The sequence below is a fragment of the Tribolium castaneum genome, chromosome 4 (genome assembly GCF_031307605.1).
Source record: "Tribolium castaneum strain GA2 chromosome 4, icTriCast1.1, whole genome shotgun sequence".
NCBI classification, from domain to species: Eukaryota; Metazoa; Arthropoda; class Insecta; order Coleoptera; family Tenebrionidae; genus Tribolium; species Tribolium castaneum.
In genome coordinates this window covers 10,505,401-10,526,675 of record NC_087397.1, presented here as the reverse complement: position 1 = coordinate 10,526,675, position 21,275 = coordinate 10,505,401, and the positions used below count along the sequence as shown (strand labels likewise).

General features: G+C 37.3%; 3 protein-coding genes across 7 annotated transcripts in view; 2 read left to right on the top strand and 1 right to left on the bottom strand.

The window, feature by feature from the left end:
- C3G (C3G guanyl-nucleotide exchange factor) overlaps positions 1 to 2,139 on the bottom strand; it is a 14,233-nt gene extending 12,094 nt beyond the window's left edge. The window contains exons 1-2 of the mRNA XM_064356448.1: positions 2,022 to 2,139; positions 1,163 to 1,973 (exon numbers count right to left, since the gene is read on the bottom strand). Of these exons, the coding sequence (XP_064212518.1) occupies positions 1,163 to 1,973; positions 2,022 to 2,124 (914 nt within the window). The 5' untranslated portion in view covers positions 2,125 to 2,139. The remainder of the gene's footprint in view (positions 1 to 1,162; positions 1,974 to 2,021) is intronic.
- LOC100142124 (leucine-rich repeat-containing protein 57) lies at positions 1,162 to 16,722 on the top strand. 3 transcript variants are annotated; one of them, XM_015982738.2, is made up of 4 exons: positions 1,162 to 1,301; positions 11,888 to 12,445; positions 12,490 to 14,055; positions 14,105 to 16,722. In XM_015982738.2, the coding sequence occupies exon 4, from the start codon at positions 14,138 to 14,140 to the stop codon at positions 14,852 to 14,854; it is 717 nt and encodes a 238-aa protein (XP_015838224.2). In that variant the 5' UTR covers positions 1,162 to 1,301; positions 11,888 to 12,445; positions 12,490 to 14,055; positions 14,105 to 14,137; the 3' UTR covers positions 14,855 to 16,722. The 3 variants fall into 3 exon arrangements, with proteins under 3 accessions (XP_015838224.2, XP_064212513.1, XP_001810867.1); XM_064356443.1 differs by lacking the exon at positions 1,162 to 1,301 and adding an exon at positions 11,363 to 11,507; XM_001810815.4 differs by lacking the exons at positions 1,162 to 1,301; positions 14,105 to 16,722 and adding an exon at positions 11,363 to 11,507 and having other exon boundaries at positions 12,490 to 12,681.
- Pdcd4 (Programmed cell death 4) lies at positions 16,574 to 21,275 on the top strand. 3 transcript variants are annotated; one of them, XM_008202697.3, is made up of 3 exons: positions 16,574 to 16,722; positions 19,622 to 20,073; positions 20,155 to 21,275. In XM_008202697.3, the coding sequence occupies exons 2-3, from the start codon at positions 19,695 to 19,697 to the stop codon at positions 21,093 to 21,095; spliced, it is 1,320 nt and encodes a 439-aa protein (XP_008200919.1). In that variant the 5' UTR covers positions 16,574 to 16,722; positions 19,622 to 19,694; the 3' UTR covers positions 21,096 to 21,275. The 3 variants fall into 3 exon arrangements, with proteins under 3 accessions (XP_008200919.1, XP_973518.1, XP_008200918.1); XM_968425.5 differs by having other exon boundaries at positions 20,149 to 21,275; XM_008202696.3 differs by lacking the exon at positions 16,574 to 16,722 and adding an exon at positions 16,810 to 16,950 and having other exon boundaries at positions 20,149 to 21,275.

Sequence of the window (21,275 nt, the reverse complement as noted above, 5' to 3'; positions counted from 1 at the left end):
TTTCTTTTAATCCTTGATAATTTTTGATAACAATTATCAGTTAAACAATTCTTCCAAGAAATGTTAATTAAAATTATTGTTTGTTCTTATTTTTTTTAAATAGAAAATGTATATTAGCTGTTTCAAAACTATAAAAACGCGAACGTTGCATTTTACTGAATTATTTTTTTAAATAAAGATCGATAAAAATGTAAAATAGTTACTTCTCTATTTATACTTCTCTATCTCAATTCTATTTATAATAGCTAATTTTGAGAGAAAATGCAGTGTTGGCGTTTTTATAGTTTTGAAACAGCTAATACATTCAACCGTATTTTAGTAATTTTTTTCTTTAAAAAATATTTTGTCTTATTAATTATTTACTAGTTATTCTTGTTTGGCAGTTACATCAGATTGCTGACATGTTTTTTATAAATATTTGTTAAATTTTGATAACAATCTCAATCAGTTGCAGTCTCAAATAATGCTTAGTTAAAATAATTGTTTTTGTGCTCCTCACTTCTTTCTTTAAAGAATATTTGTCTAATAATAATTGTTACCACTTGCCTAATTCTCTCAACACTTTTCTTATTTTATTTATTTATTATTATTTATTTATTTATTATTTTTTTTATTGTGCCAAAGAATGACCAATCGTTTTGAGTAAAAATACGACACAACAAAAATGTAATAACAGTAAATTTATTAAAACAGACCTCTTTAGAGTAAAGTAAGTTTACGAGATTTCTTTGGCTTTTGGGAGATTTTAATATTGTCCATCATTATTTTCAAATTATTTATTTTTTATCAATTTTATGAGGTAACAAAATACAAAAAATGGTGCTTTAAAAAGGTTTCTCGATGGTGTTTAATAAAATTTATGAGAAACATGTCGTACGTGCACATTATTATTTTTTTCATAAATTTTCGGTAAACATTAGTAATATTAAAAACAACTACAACTAAATTTGTTTTTAGCACGTTACCTAACAATTTAATTATTCCATCATGTCACGCTTTAATTAGGCAGTCTTTTGTTGACTCAAAAACGCAAACAAATGTAAAGATAAACAAAACCAACAAACATTGCTCCACAATTGCCAGATTTGTTTGTTTGCATTTACAATTTTCGTTTACCATCATAAACTCTGTCTTTTCGAATTGTTCGAATAAAAATACTAACCCATCTGGTAGCGGTGGCTTGGGAGGCGGACTGGAGTCCCTCAAGATCGACTCCGTGCTGTGACTGCTTCTCACAATCGGCGGCCCACACGAATTCTGCTCCAACAGCTGCCTCTCCCTTGGTGTCAGAGGAATATCAGGTAAAGAATTTCGTTGTGCTGGCATTTCTAGGCTGGTGTTAACGTACGAACTCCTTGGTGTTGTCTTATAAGAAATTTGTTGGTGCGCGATCTTCTCCTGGACCAACCTGATCAGCTCCTGCACCGCCACCTCCACTTGCGCCACGATTTCGTTGACATTCTCCGTCGTCAATTCGCTGCTTTTGTCATCAATCAGCGCATCATCGCACAGTTTGATCAGCCTGGCCACACTCTGGTACATGTGGCTGGTGGCCGAAAAAATCGCATTGCTCGAATCCGAGTTGATTGACGATCGCACAACGAGGTTTATTTGCCACACTGTGTCGAGCACTATGGTGCCATTTCCGGGCAGCATTTCGAGCTTTTGCTTCGAGACGACGTCTCGGAAGTGTTTTAGCGTGGCCTGGGTCTGCTTCCAGAGGTTTTCCAGCTCTTGTAGAGGCCCTTTGGTCGTCGAATACGCGTGCTCGACCATGTCCGACTTGGACGGCCGCTCCTTGGGGCTGTGCGAGCGGAGGCCCGGGCCTGTGGGGCTGCGCATTTGCGAGATTTTGCCCAAAAAGTCGTCTTTAAACGAACGGGCGCGGCGAGCGAGTTTGGTGCTTTTGAAGGAGGGTTTGTGGCCGCCAGGACCGGACCCGGCCAGAGGTGAAGCAATAGGACTGTCGCTTTCTGAAAAAAAAACATTAAATTATGAATAATATTATAAAAGTCGCGTACTATTGCAAAATGATACGAAAGAATTCGCGGATCTCGGAGGAAAATAGAGACAACAATTCCAAGCGTTTGCAAATATTTGCGTTAACTGACATGCTTGGCACATAATTACAACGCTATACTCTGTTCATTCAAAATTTCATGTGCAATATTTGCGTTACGTAAGTTAAAAAAATCCGAGATTTTTTAAAGCGACACTTTAAATTAAATATCTCATTTTTTAAGTCCAAAACTTACATTTCACACACGAAAACAAAAACAGCTTACCTATCATGATTAGGTGGCACATTTAATTTCAAAACTTAATTTCTGTTTGTCCTTCACATAGAGATAGAGTAATATCTTATTTATATTAAGATAACAATAAATATGGCGAAATGGCCATTAAGGAAATAGTTTTCAAGTTTTTCGGTTTTTATTAGGTGTAAAAGTCAATTGGTTGACACTAAAGTACTAACCATAATTTTTAAATTTTTGGGCCCGTTGCAAATTTTAACAATTTATTTTCTCAAATGTCCTATAACGCAAAGTAAATAAACAATCATATAGTAAACCTTAAAACTATAAAAAATTAATAAGAAAGTTTTAGCAGAAGCACCCTGTATACAACTATTTATGGTCTATTGTTTAACAATAATTCTTTAAATTATTACAATAATTTTTAAAGATTTTGAGTTGTGTGACTACAATCATAAAGTCTTTCAAGGACTGGAAAAGTAACAGTTGTTTTATTTAAAGCCAAAATAGCCCAAAATGCTGAATATTCAGGCCCAATTTAAAACAAAAAATTCTTCATTTTGCCACAATTTTACCTAGCATTTATGAGCGGTTATTTTGTTATGGAATTTTTTGTTATAAGTGAATCTAGGAGGTTAACAAAGTTTATTTATAAATATTCATAATAAAAGGCACGGAAAGGACTTTATACTTTAACGCTCTAAACATTTCTGTAATAATCCTGATATTCCCCTGGTGTATTTACTGATAGGTTTGCATCCATTTCTAAGTTGGAAGAGTGATTTAGGCAATTTAAGGCTTTCTTGGTTATCTTCTTAAATTGACACATTTAAAATTTTCTGTGAAATTTGTTTTAAAATATATTTACCTATATCTGCTTTTCTTAACTGAAACCAAACAACTTCTGATAATTTAAATTGGCTTTAATCTTCAGGTGATGTTACATTCAAATAAATGCTACAAATGTCCAAAAAGTCTTACATTGAATACACATTAAAAGGGGGATTTTTACAATTTTTAATAAAATATAGCCCAGTTGTTACAGGTGAAAAAACTATTTTTCAATAGCCAATGTTTTGAACTTAATACTTTGTCGCTCTAACATTACGCTGGACTTATAAATTTCAACATCTGTAAGTTTTGTGAATAATGCCGTTTGCAGAATTTTATGCATTGTTTCAAACACAAAGTGTGTTAAATGATTATTATTTATTTTTTAACATCTGTAATTTTTGTGAATAATGCCGTTTGGAGAATTTTATGCATTGTTTCAAACAGAAAGTGTGTTAAATGATTATTATTTATTTTTTAAAAAAACGTGTGGCTCTCAGGTAGAGATTTAAATAAAAACCAGACTCACCTCTCACTTCATGGTATGTTAAACTTAATATTTTGTTTGCCTTCTTTAAAATTATTTCCATGATATGTAGTCTATGTAGAGTTTAATTTGTACTCACTATAATTTAATCAATTCGTTTAGTATTTTATCAGTTTTCATTTTAGTCTCTTGACAAACGTACAGATAAAGTCACCTTTGGACAAATTATGTTTGTACTAACGTAATTATTGTCAACTACTGATAACAATAATCCAATTGTAATTATTATGATTATGCTGTTGTGTGCATTTTGATCTCCACACTTATCGCTTACCACACAAGGGAAGTAAGTATACGAGAATATTTATTTATTTAGAGTGCAGCAAATAAATATTTTTCCTTTCGTCGTAAAGGAATTTCAAATGGAACTGCTCCAATAAATTACAAAGCATTGCAAGCCTACTGAATCAGAAATCGAGCCTACACCGGACTGGCTAAATAAGGAAAACGAGTTTTACTTCAAAGGCAGTTGATAATTTAAACAAAAACTTCATGCCAAATATGGCATAAAGAGACACTCATTACAAAATAAAATTAAGAAAGAATGAAAATAAAAAATTGTTGCGAGAGAGCCGTCAGTAACCCCAGCATACTTCCGGTCACTTAAAAATTCAAGATCAGCATCTAATCCCATAAAGACACTTCAGAGATATACGTTTTATAAATATGTAATGAAGAGACATTTTTGAGATCGTCTTGTTCGGATGTCTTTAGCAGTTTATTTACATACAATGTTACAAAATAAATTTGCATGCATCTTATACTAAAAAAGGAAGTGACCAAAAGTTGATAAGTTTACCAATAATGACGTCAATGTGTGTCATACGTATTCGACGTGATTTATGTGCTAGATAAACTTTCTAAAAATTGAAAAATTCCTGGCACTTTGAAAAAAAAAATTCAATTCTTAAATCACACTACTAATAGTATTGTAACGACACCGCAGCTATTTTTAAGCAATGATAACAATGATGTAACTACATAATTACCCAAAGGCAAGGTTCACAAAATAATTACTTTCAGTTGTCGTTAATCAAATTTTAACAGTATTTACCTGTGTTGCCTTATTGAAAAAAAATCAAGAGCACTTTTTGCGTCCCAGTCAAACAACGAACACATCGGAACTGCACCCAAAACCACTAACTTATTAAACTTAAACTGTTACTAATTACCATAAAATAACACACACTGACTAATACGAGGAAACTAATTTATTTCGGACAATGAGTCAAAAAATCACGAGCCACTGAAAACATGCTCAGCTCGAGTGAACAATCTTAACTTCAGCAAGGAGACGACCGATTCAAGAAACTGCCGTGCCGGCGAGTAGGGGAGTTATTTACTGAAACAACAGATACAATGTGTTGAAAAACACAACCTATCCCACTCGAATCTACGACCTCGTCTTTGAAATAATTTTGTAGTAGCATTTTATGGACCGAAAATTAAAAGCGCGTAAAATGTATAAATATTTACAAATTTTCTGCATATGTGGGACATGAATCATGTTTATTTTTTAACACGAAATGCAGCAGACAGGGAGTTTTTAATGGGCCACTCTGTGTAGTTATTATGCATAATTAATTATATCACAAGACAAACATGTGGCTTTGGTATGTGTATCATAGAAATAAGAATCTAATTCCGTTCTGAATGCACTCGGAAAATGACAACATCTGCTATAGATTCTGTTACCGAGACCTAAATTAATTACATTTTCACGACCTGATTGGGAATCATTTGACACGATTGATATGAATTCGTAGAATTGTAAGGGATGCTTGGGAGGTCCGAATGGTTAGTGTGTGTGAGGGCTTTTAGGGCGAGTGTGAAAGATGGGAAACATGTGTTAAAGATGAATGCCGAATGTCTGGATTTTTAGAAAATAAGTTAGTCTGTAACTGGCTTTTGTAGAGTAAAGTAAAATTAAAAGGTCCTGTTGAGAAGATCGTAGTTTATTTACCCTATAATCCTGACGTAATAAATTATAAACTATAACAATTTATCAGAAGTGGGATCGTGAAAAAAAAATTATTCGTGGAGACTTAGTTTGGTTTTATTAGTGTTAGTTTGTTAGTGGTCAAAGAAATAAAGGAAAATGACGGACGATAAGAATAAAGAAAGCCCGAAGGAAATCATCCCTCAATCAGGACAGGAATTTTTGAACTTAGAGACAATTTTACAATTAGTGAAGGCAGCGGTGAGCGAAGCGTTACAGGCTCAGACAGGGACAGTGGCGGCGGCGGCGGCGGCGGCGGCGGCGGTTGACCAGGAGGTAGCAGGGTCGCCAGACATACAGGAGTTGTCCAGAGATAAGGAGGCGTCGGGGACGCTGGGGTCGTCTGGAAACGGGGTGGTGTCGGAGACAAGTGGCCTGCAGAACAGTCTTCCGTTGGGCCGGGTGGAGGCGCCTGGGGCGTCGAGAAACATGGGGTATTGCGTAATGCCCGATTTAACGCAAAGTTTACGCGTATTCAATGGAAAAGGAGGTGCATCAGACGCATTACAGTGGTTACAGGACATCAAAACCATGGCGGGACGTCAATTTTGGGGTGATGCAATTTTGTTGGAGGTGGCGCGTCAACACCTCGTAGATAGCGCGTTGTTGTGGTATCGATATCACCAGGATACCTTAACAACGTGGGCAGCGTTTGAGATGCGATTCCGCGAAAATTATACGGATCGAAGAACGCTCGCCGAAAGGTTTAGAGAGATGTCGGAGAGAAAACAAAGAACCAGTGAAAGCGCGGAAGATTATTTTTACGCAAAAATGGCGATGTGTCGCGATTTAAAATTGTCGTTCGCGGAAACGAAAGAAATGCTGCTCACGGGGTTGAAGTCCAGGGAAGTTGCGAGATCTCTGCTGACTGTTCGACACGACGATGAGTGGCAGCTTCTTCGTGATTTGAGGAACAATGAACGGTTGGATTTAATTTCGGTTCCAGAGAGGCGTATTTTGCCAGAGAAGAGAAAGTGTTTTCGCTGTGGAGCAGAGGGCCACATTTCTAAAAACTGTAACACTCCGAGAGTGGAAAATAACACCAAATGTTTTCCGTGTTTTAAGTGCGGGAAAATGGGACACTTCGCGCGCGAGTGCCAAGTACCGGGTCGCGATTCGCGAGAAAGACAAGTAGTAGGGCGAAACGAAAATTCGCAACGGGGTGCTACTGCAAACGAAGTGGCGGCGCAAGTAAAGACAATAAATGCTCAGTCGGACAATCTAAAGTATTTTAAGGACGTGAAAATTAACGGGGTGGAAGTTAGGGGTTACGTGGACATGGGAGCGGAAGTTTGTGTCATCCGGGATGATTATGTACCCAAATTAAAACTTATGTGTGACTGGGACAAGGAGAAGGACGTTACGGGCTACGGCGGTGCAGTTACAAGTGTTTTAGGAGCCGCACAGGTGGATGTAGAAATCGACGGCATCAACGCCCAGATCGAACTCCTGGTGGTGCCGAGGGAAACCCAGGAGATTCCAGTGATAATCGGGCATCCATACACCGAACAGCCGCACATCGAAATTGTAAAAACACCTCACGAACTTATAATAAGAAAATGTGAAGAGAACGGTGCGAATAATGCTCCAAGAACGGTTTTGTGGGCGAGTGAGGCGTCTGTAATTCGAAATAACTTCCTGGGGCACATCACAGTCAGGACACAGACACCAGAAAGTACCCTTTGTGTCGAAGGTGGACTACGCGAGTCGGGAGAGTGGGTACCACGATGTGTAATAAGCACAGACAGGAACGGTGACACGGTGTTACCCATTTTAAATATAAGTGGAAAGGACATAAAAATTGTTGAAAATCAAAGTGTTGCGCGAGGGGACGTGTGTCGAGAATATACACATCGGCGAGATGTTAACACGGAACCTATTGACGCGTGTGAAATCAACACTGATTTGGCCGGGAAAGACGCGGAAAAAGTGTTGGAACTTATAAATGATTATCGAGATTTAGTGGCCCGAAATGTTAAGCAAATTGGATGTACGAATCTAGTAGAAATGGACATTGAATTAACAGACGATAAACCAGTTGTCTATCGACCGTATCGTATGTCGTTTTCCGAAAAAGAACAAGTGCGAAATATAGTGCGCGAATTGAAAGAGGCCGATATAATTGAAGAAACCGATTCTCCATTTGCAAGTCCGGTAATTCTCGTAAAGAAAAAGTCCGGGGAAGTGAGGATGTGTGTCGATTATCGAGCGCTCAATAAGAAAACAGTGAAACAGCACTACCCCTTGCCGTTAATCGACGATCAGCTGGATCGACTTCGGGGCCAAATCTACTTTACCTCAGTGGATTTGTCCATGGGATACCACCAGGTACCAATGTCGAGGGACGCGCGAGGTAAGACGGCTTTCATTACCCCTGATGGGGTCTACTGTTTTAAGAGAATGAGTTTTGGGTTAGCGAATGCGCCCTCGCAGTTTCAAAGATTAATAAACATAGTTCTTGGGAATTTGCGATATGACACTGCGATGGCGTATTTGGACGATATTATTATTCCGTCCAAAACTGTAGAGGAAGGATTAGCTAAGTTAAAATTGTTATTTAATAGATTTAGATACGCGAACTTGACGTTAAACTTGCGAAAATGTTTTTTCTTTATGACAAAAATTGATTATTTGGGTTTTACAATTTCAAAAGAGGGTATTGAACCGGGAAGGGATAAACTTAGGGCAGTGGCTGAGTTTCCGGTACCTACAGACGTACACAAGGTCAGATCGTTTTTGGGGTTGGCTAGTTATTTCAGGCGTTTTGTCCGGAATTTTGCAATTATTGCCCGTCCTCTCAGTGACTTATTAAAAAAAGGAGGTAGTTTTAAATGGGGGGTAATACAGCAAAACGCGTTCGAGTCGTTAAAGAAAGCGTTAATGAACAAACCAATCCTTTGCGTTTTCGACACGGGCGCCTATACAGAACTTCATACAGACGCGAGTTCAACGGGGTTAGGTGCCGTGCTTCTGCAGAAACAGAATGACGGAACATTGCGACCGGTGTCATTTTACAGCCGAAAAACGACACCCGAGGAAGCGAAATACCACAGCTATGAACTAGAATGCTTAGCAATTGTAGCGGCACTAGAGAAATTTCGCGTTTATTTGTTAGGGATTCATTTTGTAATTCGTACTGATTGTAACAGTTTAAAATTGTTGGCAAATAAAAAAGATATGCATCCAAGAATAGGGCGTTGGTTTATTAGGTTGTCAGAGTTTGATTATACCGTTGAGTACCACCGGGGCGAAAACAATAAAGTAGCAGACGCCCTTAGCCGAAATGCGGTAGAGGCTGGTCGGGCCGTGCCAGTGGGTGGACTTCCAGATGTCATGGGGATAAAGATAAATACGGATTGGGTAGCGGCATTACAGCGTACCTGCAATGAAACTAAAAGCGTTTTACAGAAATTAGAAGAGGGCGATCAGGCAACGCACTCTAAATTTACGTTATGCAATGGTCGTGTTTATCGGGTAAAAGATGGAAAGTGGCGATTGTATGTACCTGTCGATTTAAGATTTGATATAATTAGTAACGCTCATAGAGAACTTATGCATTTGGGAATAGATAAAACGTTGGACAAAATAAAAGAGAGCTACTATTTTCCAAAAATGCGGGAAGAGGTAGGAAAATATATCAATCGATGCATTAACTGTTTGTATAGTAAGACACCGCGGGGGAGGCAACCGGGAATGCTGCACCCGTTAGACAAAGGCAGTACTCCGTTTCAGGTGGTGCATATCGACCATTTGGGCCCTTTTCCGTCAAGTAAAACAGGAAACAAATACGTATGCGCTATTATAGACGGCTTTAGTAAGTACACAGTATTAAAAGCGCTGCCGGATGTAGGAGCCGAGGGAACTCTTAGTTTTTTGAAAGAATTCGTTTCTAATTATGGAAAGCCCAATAAAATAATTAGCGACAGAGGTACAGCGTTCATTTCGAAGTTGTTCGAAAAATTTTGCGGTGATTGTGAAATCCAACACGTAAAAATTGCAACAGCAAGTCCTAGATCGAATGGACAAGTGGAGAAAGTAAACGACGTGATAATAACATGCTTAAGTACAAGTACGGATGACATAGAAGGTAGTGATTGGGACGAAAAATTAAGCGAAGTACAATGGGCTATTAATAATGCAACCCATTCGGTCACTAAAAGAACGCCTTTTAGTTTGGTCCGGACATACACGCGAGACGGGTTCACTAATAATCCGTTAGCAGCCGAAATACGCGATTTAAATACACGCTTAAATACGGAAGAAGAGCAAAATTTAGTTGCGGATCGGCTGAAAAGAAATGCGGATCGTATGTGCGCGAATTTTAATAAATCGCGGCGTCAGGCTAGGGTTTTCAAGCAAGGGGATTTGGTGTTGGTACGGGCTGAGGTACCGTCGACCGGCCAAAGTCGTAAATTGAGCCCTAAGTATCGAGGACCCTATGAGATTGTTAAATTTATAGGGAATGATAGATATTTAGTGCAAGATATAGAAGGCGAACAACAAAGTAGTCGCTTCTATAAAGGAATTATTTCTGTAGACAGATTAAAATTAGTTAGTAATTTAGAGGAGTAATAATTAAGATAAAGTAGGTTGTACAAGTGTTAAGGGTAATGTTAAATTTTTATCGGAATTTTATTATTAGAAAAATTTGGGGACATAAGTAGAGTGTTTAGTTTCGTTATTTTAAGTTATGGTAAGTGTCATTAGGGGAATGAGTGATTAGATGGTTGGGATGTGTTCTCGAGGACGAGAACATTGTCAGGAAAGGCCGAGTTGATATGAATTCGTAGAATTGTAAGGGATGCTTGGGAGGTCCGAATGGTTAGTGTGTGTGAGGGCTTTTAGGGCGAGTGTGAAAGATGGGAAACATGTGTTAAAGATGAATGCCGAATGTCTGGATTTTTAGAAAATAAGTTAGTCTGTAACTGGCTTTTGTAGAGTAAAGTAAAATTAAAAGGTCCTGTTGAGAAGATCGTAGTTTATTTACCCTATAATCCTGACGTAATAAATTATAAACTATAACACGATGACGTAAAAGTTACCGCATTATAAATGGGTATAACACCTTCCAAGCCCACGCAGGAAATTCCCATTTAAATCATCACAAAACTACTATTTTCGATATGTGGCAACGTTTACTCGAAGATTTTTATGATCAAACTTCCTGTATTACACCATCGTCAAGCAAAGTGTTGTGTAATTTTTAATTATACACAATTACAAACACGATAGAGTCGAAGACGAAAACTAAAATCGCAGTCCAGACAGCTGGAAAATTTGCACCATGAGCTTAAAATAATACTTTAATGGGTATTTTGTCCACACATTTTATCTCTTCGTCAAATTCCTTTTTTAATGTTACACCAAATAAACTTTACAGTGTTTAAGGATTGTGGGAGGTTGTTAAAAGACGCTAATTTAAGTAAACGGAAGATGTCATTAAGTGCAAGTTACCGTGATAAGAAAATTAATTATCAGATGAGTTCGAATTTTTTAAGTAATTTAAGAAAATACAGAAGTGTTAAAACTTGTTCTTTATTTTGAAAATCAAAATCAAGTAGGTGTGAAGTTTATAGACTTGACTAGGAAAACGAAAATTGAGATAAATAAATGAAACATTGCAGCATTATTTCCGTGTCGATTCTGATATTAGCGTATTACACCTTCATTAAGATAAAAACTTGTTTATTTACACTGCAACAAAGTAGAATTTACAGCTTAAACGCGGCTTTCAACATTTCAACAAAATACCAATATCCTTGAAAACAAATTTTTGACATTCGTATTTGTGTTTGTGTTTTTGGCATAAATTTGTAAAAATTTCCCAAGTTGAAAATTTAAAAAGTTGTTACAGGGTAGATAAATCAAAGTAAAGGTACGTATTTCAAATTCCCTTGTCCCGAACTCGAATAGCACAGCACTTGACGAGAAACACGGTTTTCAATCGATGACAATTTTGAGTGTCATTTTGTGTGAAAATTGTCGACAAGAAATCGATTACGGAGATTCCCTCACACGAAATAATTTTCCGACTTCTATTTCAATTGAGCTTTAAGTTAAATGTAACTTCGCAGTTGAATTATGAAAAGTAAGCCATCCTTGAAATCGGATTAAAGCAGTCGTGATTTGATGGCTAGCATATGTTTATTAACTTTGGGTGTTAATACTGTCATTTCTATTTTTTGTCCCTCACCCACACACTTTCACTCCATCATCTCAAATTGTATAAATCAGTTGAAAACAACTGGATTCTAGTTATGGGTGACGTAGAGGCACCATCCAGCGAAAACATCACCGAAACTCCCGCCCCCGAAAACGCCACTTGCGACGTCCCTAAACCCTCAATCGACATTCTAAAAGAAGCCAAACCTAGCGAAAACATCGCAATAAACGAATCGAACGAAAAAATTGAAAATGCACCACCAACGATAAATATAGAAACGACTTTAAAAACCTCAACGACTGAAGACCCAGTCGCGGAAAAACCAGTCGATGAGTTGAAAAACGACAATAAAACAGTGGACGACAGCGCCCACAATGCCGAAGAAGCCGCAATTAAGCAAAAGGAAAAATGCGCTTTGAGGAACAAAAGCGACATTTTCTCAGTGCATGAGAACAAAAACGCATCGACTACGATTTTTTCGGTCGGAGGAGCGCCCGCAAAGACCATCCACAACACAACAAGCGTCAACTCAAGCTCGAACGAGACCATCAGTTCAGGTGCCTCCAGACAAAGTCACTTGAGAAACCCTCTGACGGGGATGGGGGTGAGCTCCAACGACGAATTTCGGACGAAACCGTCGAAACGCAAAGGCAAGTCCACCCAATCTCGACTTAAACTCACTAGATTTTTTCAGACGGCAATCCTTTGCTTGGTGTCGGCTACAAAGACGACGACCAAGTGCTGAACGCGCCACCCAGTCAGAGAATCCCCCCAGGTGGTTGGTCGAAAGGTTTATGGTGAATCAGAGCAAAACCCAAAATTTTAGTGAACGAATGAATCTCACCTTCGTCGAACTGCGAAACTGATAATAAAACAGTCCAGCGACGTCTTGACCATTTTTTTTGGTTGCACAACCGGTATTTTCTTCTACATTTCGTTTCCAAAAAATCGTCAAAATCCGGCATTGCGCCGCAAAACAACGTCTCAGAATCGCGGATTTTTTCAACTAAATCTACGAATGACTGCTAAACTAAAATTAATTCTGCACTAGCATCCAAGACCTATTTTTGTCCGTGTGATTGTCAAGATATTGTCACGCGATTGCGTTCATTACAACATCTTTAGAATTAATCAAAATCAGTTAACGTCTGTCGATTGCTGGAATTTGTCGCACGGCTTGGACACATTTTGGACTGCATCCAGGAGTTACAAGGGGGTATTTTTAGATGCGACTGTAGGTAATTTTTGATACTAATTAGATCTAAGTTCATTCACTTGTGCACAAGTGACTTAATTTGAGTGCATCTTCGCCACTTGACCCCTTAATTCGACACTACAACTAAATACATTTTCAGCAACGAAATGCAATCACCTTGTATTTATTTGAAAAGTGTCCAGATAATAATCGATCGATAAGTGATACCAAAACACAATCAATACAATTCAGCAAATAGTACAATCGGAGACCTACAACCGAACATAATCGAAAATTAAAAGGTTGAGCTTAATAATTAACAAAAAGGTTAAAATGCCAAAAGGTCATTGACGACAGCTTGCCAAAACAAACGGAATTTCTGACTTAAGACTGCCAGTTTCGTGACAGCAAGAAGGGGGGAATTGTTCGTTACACAATCCCCTTTTTTCGCGATAAAAATCAGTCTCAATTAATTGAAAAACTCACCTGATACATGTTTTACAGATTTTGGTGTTGATGTAGATGTCATATTTAAAAACACCCACAGAGTAAAACTGATCACATCCACGCACTTGTATTCTTACATTTTTTGCGCATTTTTTTCATTGAACTAATTTGAAATTTTTACATTTTCTTTCATTGTAACTAAATTAAATTGGTGGACGATAAAAAAATATACAATCAAGATAAATTGAGGCATGTGCCGCCATCTGGAACGTCACCTGTCACAACTTGACAACAATCGATAATGCTGTCGGTAAAAAAGGTCTCGTGCAACTTGCAATGTTTATTTCTTGTGTTTTTACAAGTGAGACAATTTGAATTGGAAAAATTCTGATAAATGTGTGTTGTGATCCTTTATTTTAATGTATTTGGGTGTTTTTATTGCACGGGGGGCGGATTGGACTGGTGACAGGTGGCAGCACTATACCTGTCAAAATTCCTTCTGTAGGAAAGTCTTATTTGTTTATGTAGGACTTAGGGCTCTGTATAATGCCCTTCCTCAGTCTTTCCTGTTTTATTTTGTAAAATCTGCAAATGATTTGTTTTTCTTACGGGTTTGAGGTAAGTCGTTTTGGTTTTGTGTCAATTGTTGATTTATCCGTGTCGTCAGCTTATGGCATATTAGCTTCAAAAGGAGTCAAAAATGGGAAATTCGGGGCTAAAACAGCACATTGTAACGGCTCAAAAAACCGGCGTTTTGAAATTATCCCAAGGACACCTCAACGGATTCCCCCCCGAGTTCAGGCAACTTGAAGGCAATTTGCGAACCTTGGATTTATCTGACAACAAGTTTGTAAATTTACCGAACGAAATAAGCCGTTTTTTGCAGTTGAAACACCTAAATTTGAATAAGAATAAGTTGGTGAAAATCCCCGACTGTATCGGAGCTCTTACAAAACTGGAAACGCTCAATCTTTGTCACAATAATTTAACCAGTTTGCCACGAACTCTATCGAATTTGATCAATTTAAAGCAAGTTTATTTGTGTGAGAATCATTTAAAAGAAGTACCTTTGATGTTTTGTAGTTTGAAACACTTAGACATCCTAGACTTGTCTAAAAACGATATCACTTCTGTGTCTGCAGAAGTTTCAGGTTTAAATGTCGTTGAACTAAATCTAAATCAAAACCAAATTTCTGAAATTTCCCCCCAAATCGCGAACTGTCCGCGCTTAAAAACGCTGCGTCTGGAGGAGAATTGCTTGCAGCTGTCTGCCATACATTCCAAAATCTTGACTGATTCAAAAATCTGTAATTTAGCGGTTGATGGAAACTTGTTTGAGTTGAAACAGTTGGCAGACGTGCCCGGATACGATGCCTACATGGAGCGATTCACAGCAGTCAAGAAGAAATTGTTTTAATTCCAATAATACGCCTATCATAAACATGGTTGTGAAAATTTTCAGTCTAACTTTATTCCCTCCAATTCTCCAGCATGTACGACCCGAGTCTCACACACCTTTCTCATAAATTGATGTGCATGGAATACCGTAAAATAAAGACAATCAGTGTAAGTGTTTTGTGTTAGATTCTTTCATAAAATCGTGATGTGCGTTACAATACAATAATATTCGTGCTAGCTTAGTCCCTAATCTTCTGAAAAGTATTTTGGGGCCAAACATACTTTCAAATGTCTGATATTTAGGGTAACGATAGTATTTTTAACATGTAGATTATGACTTGTGATTATATTGTGAAGATTAGAGACGAGTTCTTACTTCTTTTCACTTTTTGTGGACAAGACACCAATTTTGAGGGCCGAAACAACTTTATTTCAAGTGTGCTTGCAATGAAAGCAATAAATTGTTTCTCACTCTAGCTATTCAGATATTCATCTCTTTGTGAAACACTGCGCATTTAAATTTATCTTTATTCCGTGTTGTTGTTCGATAGGATGTTACGTTACTCACAATATTATGCATGTGTTGCTGGTTCTAGTTGGTTTTTTTATTGGAAAAAATTCGGGAATAAGGTGGTGCCAATTTGTTTCATTACGAAGTGATTGCGGATTTATTTATCAAAGATAAAAAGCGCTTATAATTGTACAGATGTTATTTATTATTTATTGTTATTTATATAATATTTATGAGTAAGTTATTTTATGGAAAAATACATTTCAAAGCCTCAAGTGTACTTCTCAATTACTATACTGTACTTTGTAAAATATGTTGCACATTTGCTATCTCTATTTTTTATTGTACATTTATCCGATTTCTATCTAAACAATATATACAGCCTCAGTGAAAACCGTCTTTCATTTATAAAAATTGTTATCGCTGCTTGTTTTTAGAGCGTTATTTATCGGTTATCAACGATTTTGTTTGCCTTTTAGATTTTTTAATCGTCCTTGAATTAACTGCATTCAAACGTCAGATTAACTTGTCACGTGACCGAGCTGAACCAATCAGATGCGTAAATTTGCATGCTAATCGAGCATTAACTTTTAACCAGTTGTTACATCATCTGAAGTCAATGACATGTTTTTTTTTTATTGAAAAAAATAGTCATTTCCGGGACACCTATAGAAAATATTCAATTGTTTTATGCCCCTTTGTGACGTTACGTCAATAAAACAACCGATCATCGTCGTTTTAGATTTATTTATGGTTTTGTTATCGGTGAAAGTTACCAACTTCCAAGGTTATTTTTATTTGAACTGCAGCTACGCGTTATTCAATAGTAAACCTTATTTTTAACCCGAAAATCTCCTCTATTTACTGGAAATTGGAAATAGATAACGTGACTCATTGTTGATAATTGTTTTGTTTTATCATGTGTTACCACAACAATTTCCAAAAAAATTGCTCGGAATAATACCAACATAAACACCTGGAATTGTACCATGATAATAATAAGACTGATAAGTGTTTAACGAGTGTAAATTTTTTAATTTTGATTACATTACATTATTTTCCACCTCACCTCCACGGCTCCATCCCATTTGGTGATTGAAAAACGTCCCCAACAAAATGCAGCCATCTTAAGTTTTTTCTCAACCGTGACATTATCCATCTCTCTCCTGCTGCTTGCAATTGCCATGTGTTGGAGAGAGTGCGAATGCCGGTAAATCTAGTTTCCGTGTTGCAACTTCTCTTCGATCTGTATTGTTTATGGCTGTCCTGTAGTGGCGTGTTGCGCAAAAACGTATTTCACTAAAACTTTGTTGATTTTGTGAGATTTTTTTGCTGGTTTAAATTCTTGTGAATTAAAAACGGTGTTTGGATCATCGGTAAGTTGAAATTTTCAAGTTTTCGGCGTTTTTTCACCTCGTTCGCCGCTCACGTAATACCCACCCAGACCCAGATGGTTTGTTTTTGTTTACCTCTTCGTTCGGCGTTCTAGAAAACGTAGACTGTTAAGTAACCCCCAACAGCGGGTGTGGGGGCTATTTCGGGCTCCTGCGGCGAAGTTGAGAGTGCTTTTGGGATTGTTCGCGTTTCTCGCCGATTTGCCATAGGTAAAGTAAGGATAAATGTGGTGTGTTGTCGGTTTCTGGTCACGTAGACGATCTGGCCTAGAGCTCAAAATAAATTCACAAATTGTTTGTCCCGAAAGACGCTCTTCTTTGTCATGTTTACAAGTAACGATTTTTGGGCATTTTGGGGGCCATTCGAACAAGTGACGATAATTCCGAATTTGCGACCTTTGCCTTACATAATGTTAGATAATAGTGTGTAAAAGTGTCACCAATAATTACAGCCAATTTGTCGTCAATAAGCAATGATTGCCAAATGTTAAAATAGTTTGAAAAATACTTCGTGGTGAATGTCGTGTAGGCAACCCATTAAACACGCTTGACCTTCCATAACTCTTCCTAGTGGCAGATAAATCAAAAGTTATCAGATGGAAGATTGTGGAGATTATTTTTTCGGTTCCATTTAATGAGTTTTACCAGCTTTCAAAAATTTTTCTACAGTGAAACAGTTTTTATTAAACATAATTATTAGTTTCTGCTCAAAGTGACCTATGACTATGACTTTGAAATTAAAGGCATTGGTTATTTAAACCAACTATGTTTTAAATAACTGTGCTAAAAATACTTATCAGTTACCATTATCACAATAGTGGAAAACTTTTTTATAGCTGCTTTTTCGATTAAGGTTGGAAATATGCACCTCATAATCGCCTTAAGAGCATTTTGTCCAATTTTAGGATCAAATAGTTATGGACTTTATAGTGGTACTAAAAATCCCAGCTAACAAATCATCAATATTTTTTTACCGTTTTTGACTAACTAGTCATGTGTTTTGAACAGAAAGGAGTAAATTTTTGTTTTTTTTTTTTTTTAATTTTTTTAAGTGTCTAAATGCCCTTCAGACTTTTTACTATTAGGAGAGTTTTGCGTTGAGATATAGTTTTGACGTCATTACTTCTGATTTTTAAAAGGATTATCTCCCTTATATTTCATCTATAGGAATTTCGAAGGGAACCTGCTGACAGAAAATGAACGATATTTTAAATTTCCGTAAAAATTTAAAATTAGAAAATTAAGTTCAAACATAACAGTACGTACTAAACAGCCTTTTGATGGGTAAATTTTAACACTAATTTCACTGCTTTTTTGAAAAAATGCAATCTATGGCTGGAAAATCTACAGGGTAATTCAAAATCGTCGGACAAAATTTCAAATGTTTATAAAAGTGTGGTAAAAGAAGTTCAGCTAAGCATAAAAATAACAATATTTTTTCCAAGCAGTTTATTTTTTAATTAATTTTTCTTTCTTAGCAACAGTTATTGTCGAATTTGCGAGTGTGTTAAATGTTTTGTACACTTAGAGTCGGTTTATAGAAGCGTCATTAAGTTAATCTTGAACTAAATGAGTAATTAACTGATCACGTGACCAAATTGAACAAATTTGATTGGACCATTCGTGTTGTTAACTTTTAACAACGAATTAAATTTTAACAAAGCTTTCTATAAACCGGGCCTTAGGGCCGGTTTACAGAACGCAAAATTAAAATTTAATCTCGAATTAAACTAATTCTAATTAAGTTGTCATTTAAAATACATTGACAAATGACAATTTAATCGCGATTAAAATTTAATTTTTTCAAGTGTTTTTGTTCATGTCCCGAATGAATATTTTCTATTTATTGTTACCGGCGATGTTCATTATGTTTTTTCTAATAAAGATGCACAAAAACATTGACTATAAAAATATAATTCAGAATGCAGTTTCATAACTTTTCTAAAAATGTGAAATAAAATTGTTACACATACGAAATTATCGTACCAACTGTAATAAATAGGATAATATGTGCAAACTTAAACTTTGAACCTAGATAATCACAAAGTTATGAATTATATAGCGTGTCCCAGCAAATGGGTCCTTAAATGTTAAAATAAACAATTATTTTCAAGTATTCAGAATGTTTAAGACATGAGTTAAAATACAAAGTTTTTTTTAATAGGTATTTTTTGCATTTGCAGATTTTAAGCAAAATTTTTATTGGTCGATTTTGCTTGGTTATTAAAACATCTAGGTGGATTTTTTAAACATTTTTTCACTCTGTGTTTTATAAATAAAGTATCGGAAAGCAGAAATTTTGGAATACGCTGTATAAGAAAAGATTTCTCAAAAGGGCCAAACGTTAACCAGTGTGAACTGTAGTTCTAAAAAAATTGTTTTGCCTCGTAAACAATATATGCGGTTTTCAGGAAAGCATATAATACGGGGTGACTCTAAAAAATTGTAATTTTTGGCCGCTATGTTGATAGCAATTTGAAATCTTAATTTGTCCGACCTTGACGATTAAATTCAAACGTCAAAATTTTATACACATTTGCCATTTTTAAAATACGCCAACTCAAGGTAACGTCAATTGGACTGGACGCAATGAAGTGAAGTGAGGTGTATATGGAAACCAACGCATTTAATTATTTTTTAAGAGTGTTAATTGTTGAATTTGATCCGTTATGGAAATTGTTTCTATTTTTGTCATAAAATGTGAAATTGTCAACTATGTAAATAGCTACTGTTAAATCACGATAAAGGTCATGGGAAAACACAAACAGTCGCGTAACCAAAACAAAAACAAACCAGTCGCCTTTTTATTTTTTTCTCCGTATTAATTGGCAATTGTCCACATCCCGTAACTGCAAAAACCTTGATCTACATTTATTGTCAGGAAAAAATACAGCCGTGTCCGTGCGTGAGCCACAGTCGATCCCCGGTTGGTATTTTGGTTTATTTGGTGCGGAATGGCTGGAGAACAAGGCCACGTTGACGTCGATCTCGACAACGACATCGACAAAGTGGTCGACGAGGAGTTGGCTGCGAAAGAGGCAATCGCCGGCGGAGACGGTTCCGGTTCAAAACGCAAGCCGAAGAAAGTCCATCGCCAATCGAGCAAGGAAAATGTCGTGGCTTCCGGATTCATCCACGGGCCCAGGTCTTGGAAAAACAGTCGCCGCTCGAGGAACGGCTATGGACGGGGACTGCCCAAGAAAGGGGGCGCCGGCGGGAAGGGCGTCTGGGGGGCCCCGGGCTCCGAACTGTTGGAAACCTACGAAGACGTCAACGACCCCAACTTTGACAATGAGAATTTGAGCAATGGGGACATCGAATTGAAAGCGATAGGTAAATTGGGAATTTACAACACATTTACGCAAATACTTGTTGAGTGTGTTGGCAGTTATTTTGTTATTGTGATAGTTCCAGATGTGTCCCATGAGGAAATTAAGAAGAAGGTTGATCCGATCATTTTGGAGTATTTCGAAAATGGGGACACGCACGAAGCTTCCATCGCCATAGCTGAGGCTGTTCCTAAGCAGTACCGTGACGTGCTAGTCGAACAAGTGATCGAAGTGTCCATGGACCACAAGCCTTCCCATAGAGAGATGACGTCAGTCTTGATTTCGGACCTTTTCGGTCACGTGATCACCGAGACTGATATAACCAAAGCGTTCCAAAGCCTTCTTGCAAATCTCAGCGACTTGATACTTGATATTCCCGATGCGCCAACTTTTCTCGGGAATTTCATCGCTCGAGCTATCGCCGACGACTGTATTCCCCCCAAGTTTATTACCATAACGAAGGAGAAGAGTGATAATGAAGTATTCCAGGAGGCTTTGAGCCGTGCTGATACTTTGCTATCCATGAAGCATGGCCTAGTGCGATTGCACAACGTGTGGGGCGTTGGAGGGGCCTTGAGACCAGTCAAAGCCTTAACTCGCCAAATGAACTTAACTCTGCAGGAATACATCTCGTCAAGGGATATAGAAGAGGCTAGCAGATGCTTGCGCAATTTGGAGGTGCCGCATTTCCACCACGAGTTGGTTTATGAGGCCATTGTGATGGCCTTGGAGGCGAACAATGTCCAGGTGGAAGAAGCCTTGTGTAATCTCCTGAAAGCGTTCGATGCGGCCGTTTTCGTTACACCCGAACAAATGGAGAGAGGGTTTTTGCGAGTGTTTGATGATCTACCTGATATTCAGATGGACGTACCGCTGGCTTACATTATCCTGGATAGATTCGTCGATCGTTGCCATAAGGAGGGATTTGTGACTGATAGAATTTCCGAAAAAATGCCTAACAGAGGGCGCAAACGATTTGTCTCCGAAGGAGACCAACAATTTATTAAGAACCATAAGGCGTCGTAATTTTTACGATTCAATCATTTTCTTTGCGCTAGAACTGTGCCGTAGATTTCATATGTATTGCATTTACGTTTTTTGAATTTTCTTTAGAAATACAGCACGGTGTGCGTATTCAGTATACCTATCATGTTACTTCTTTTTTGTATATGTTCTATGGAATAAAGATTATCCAAGTTAAATATA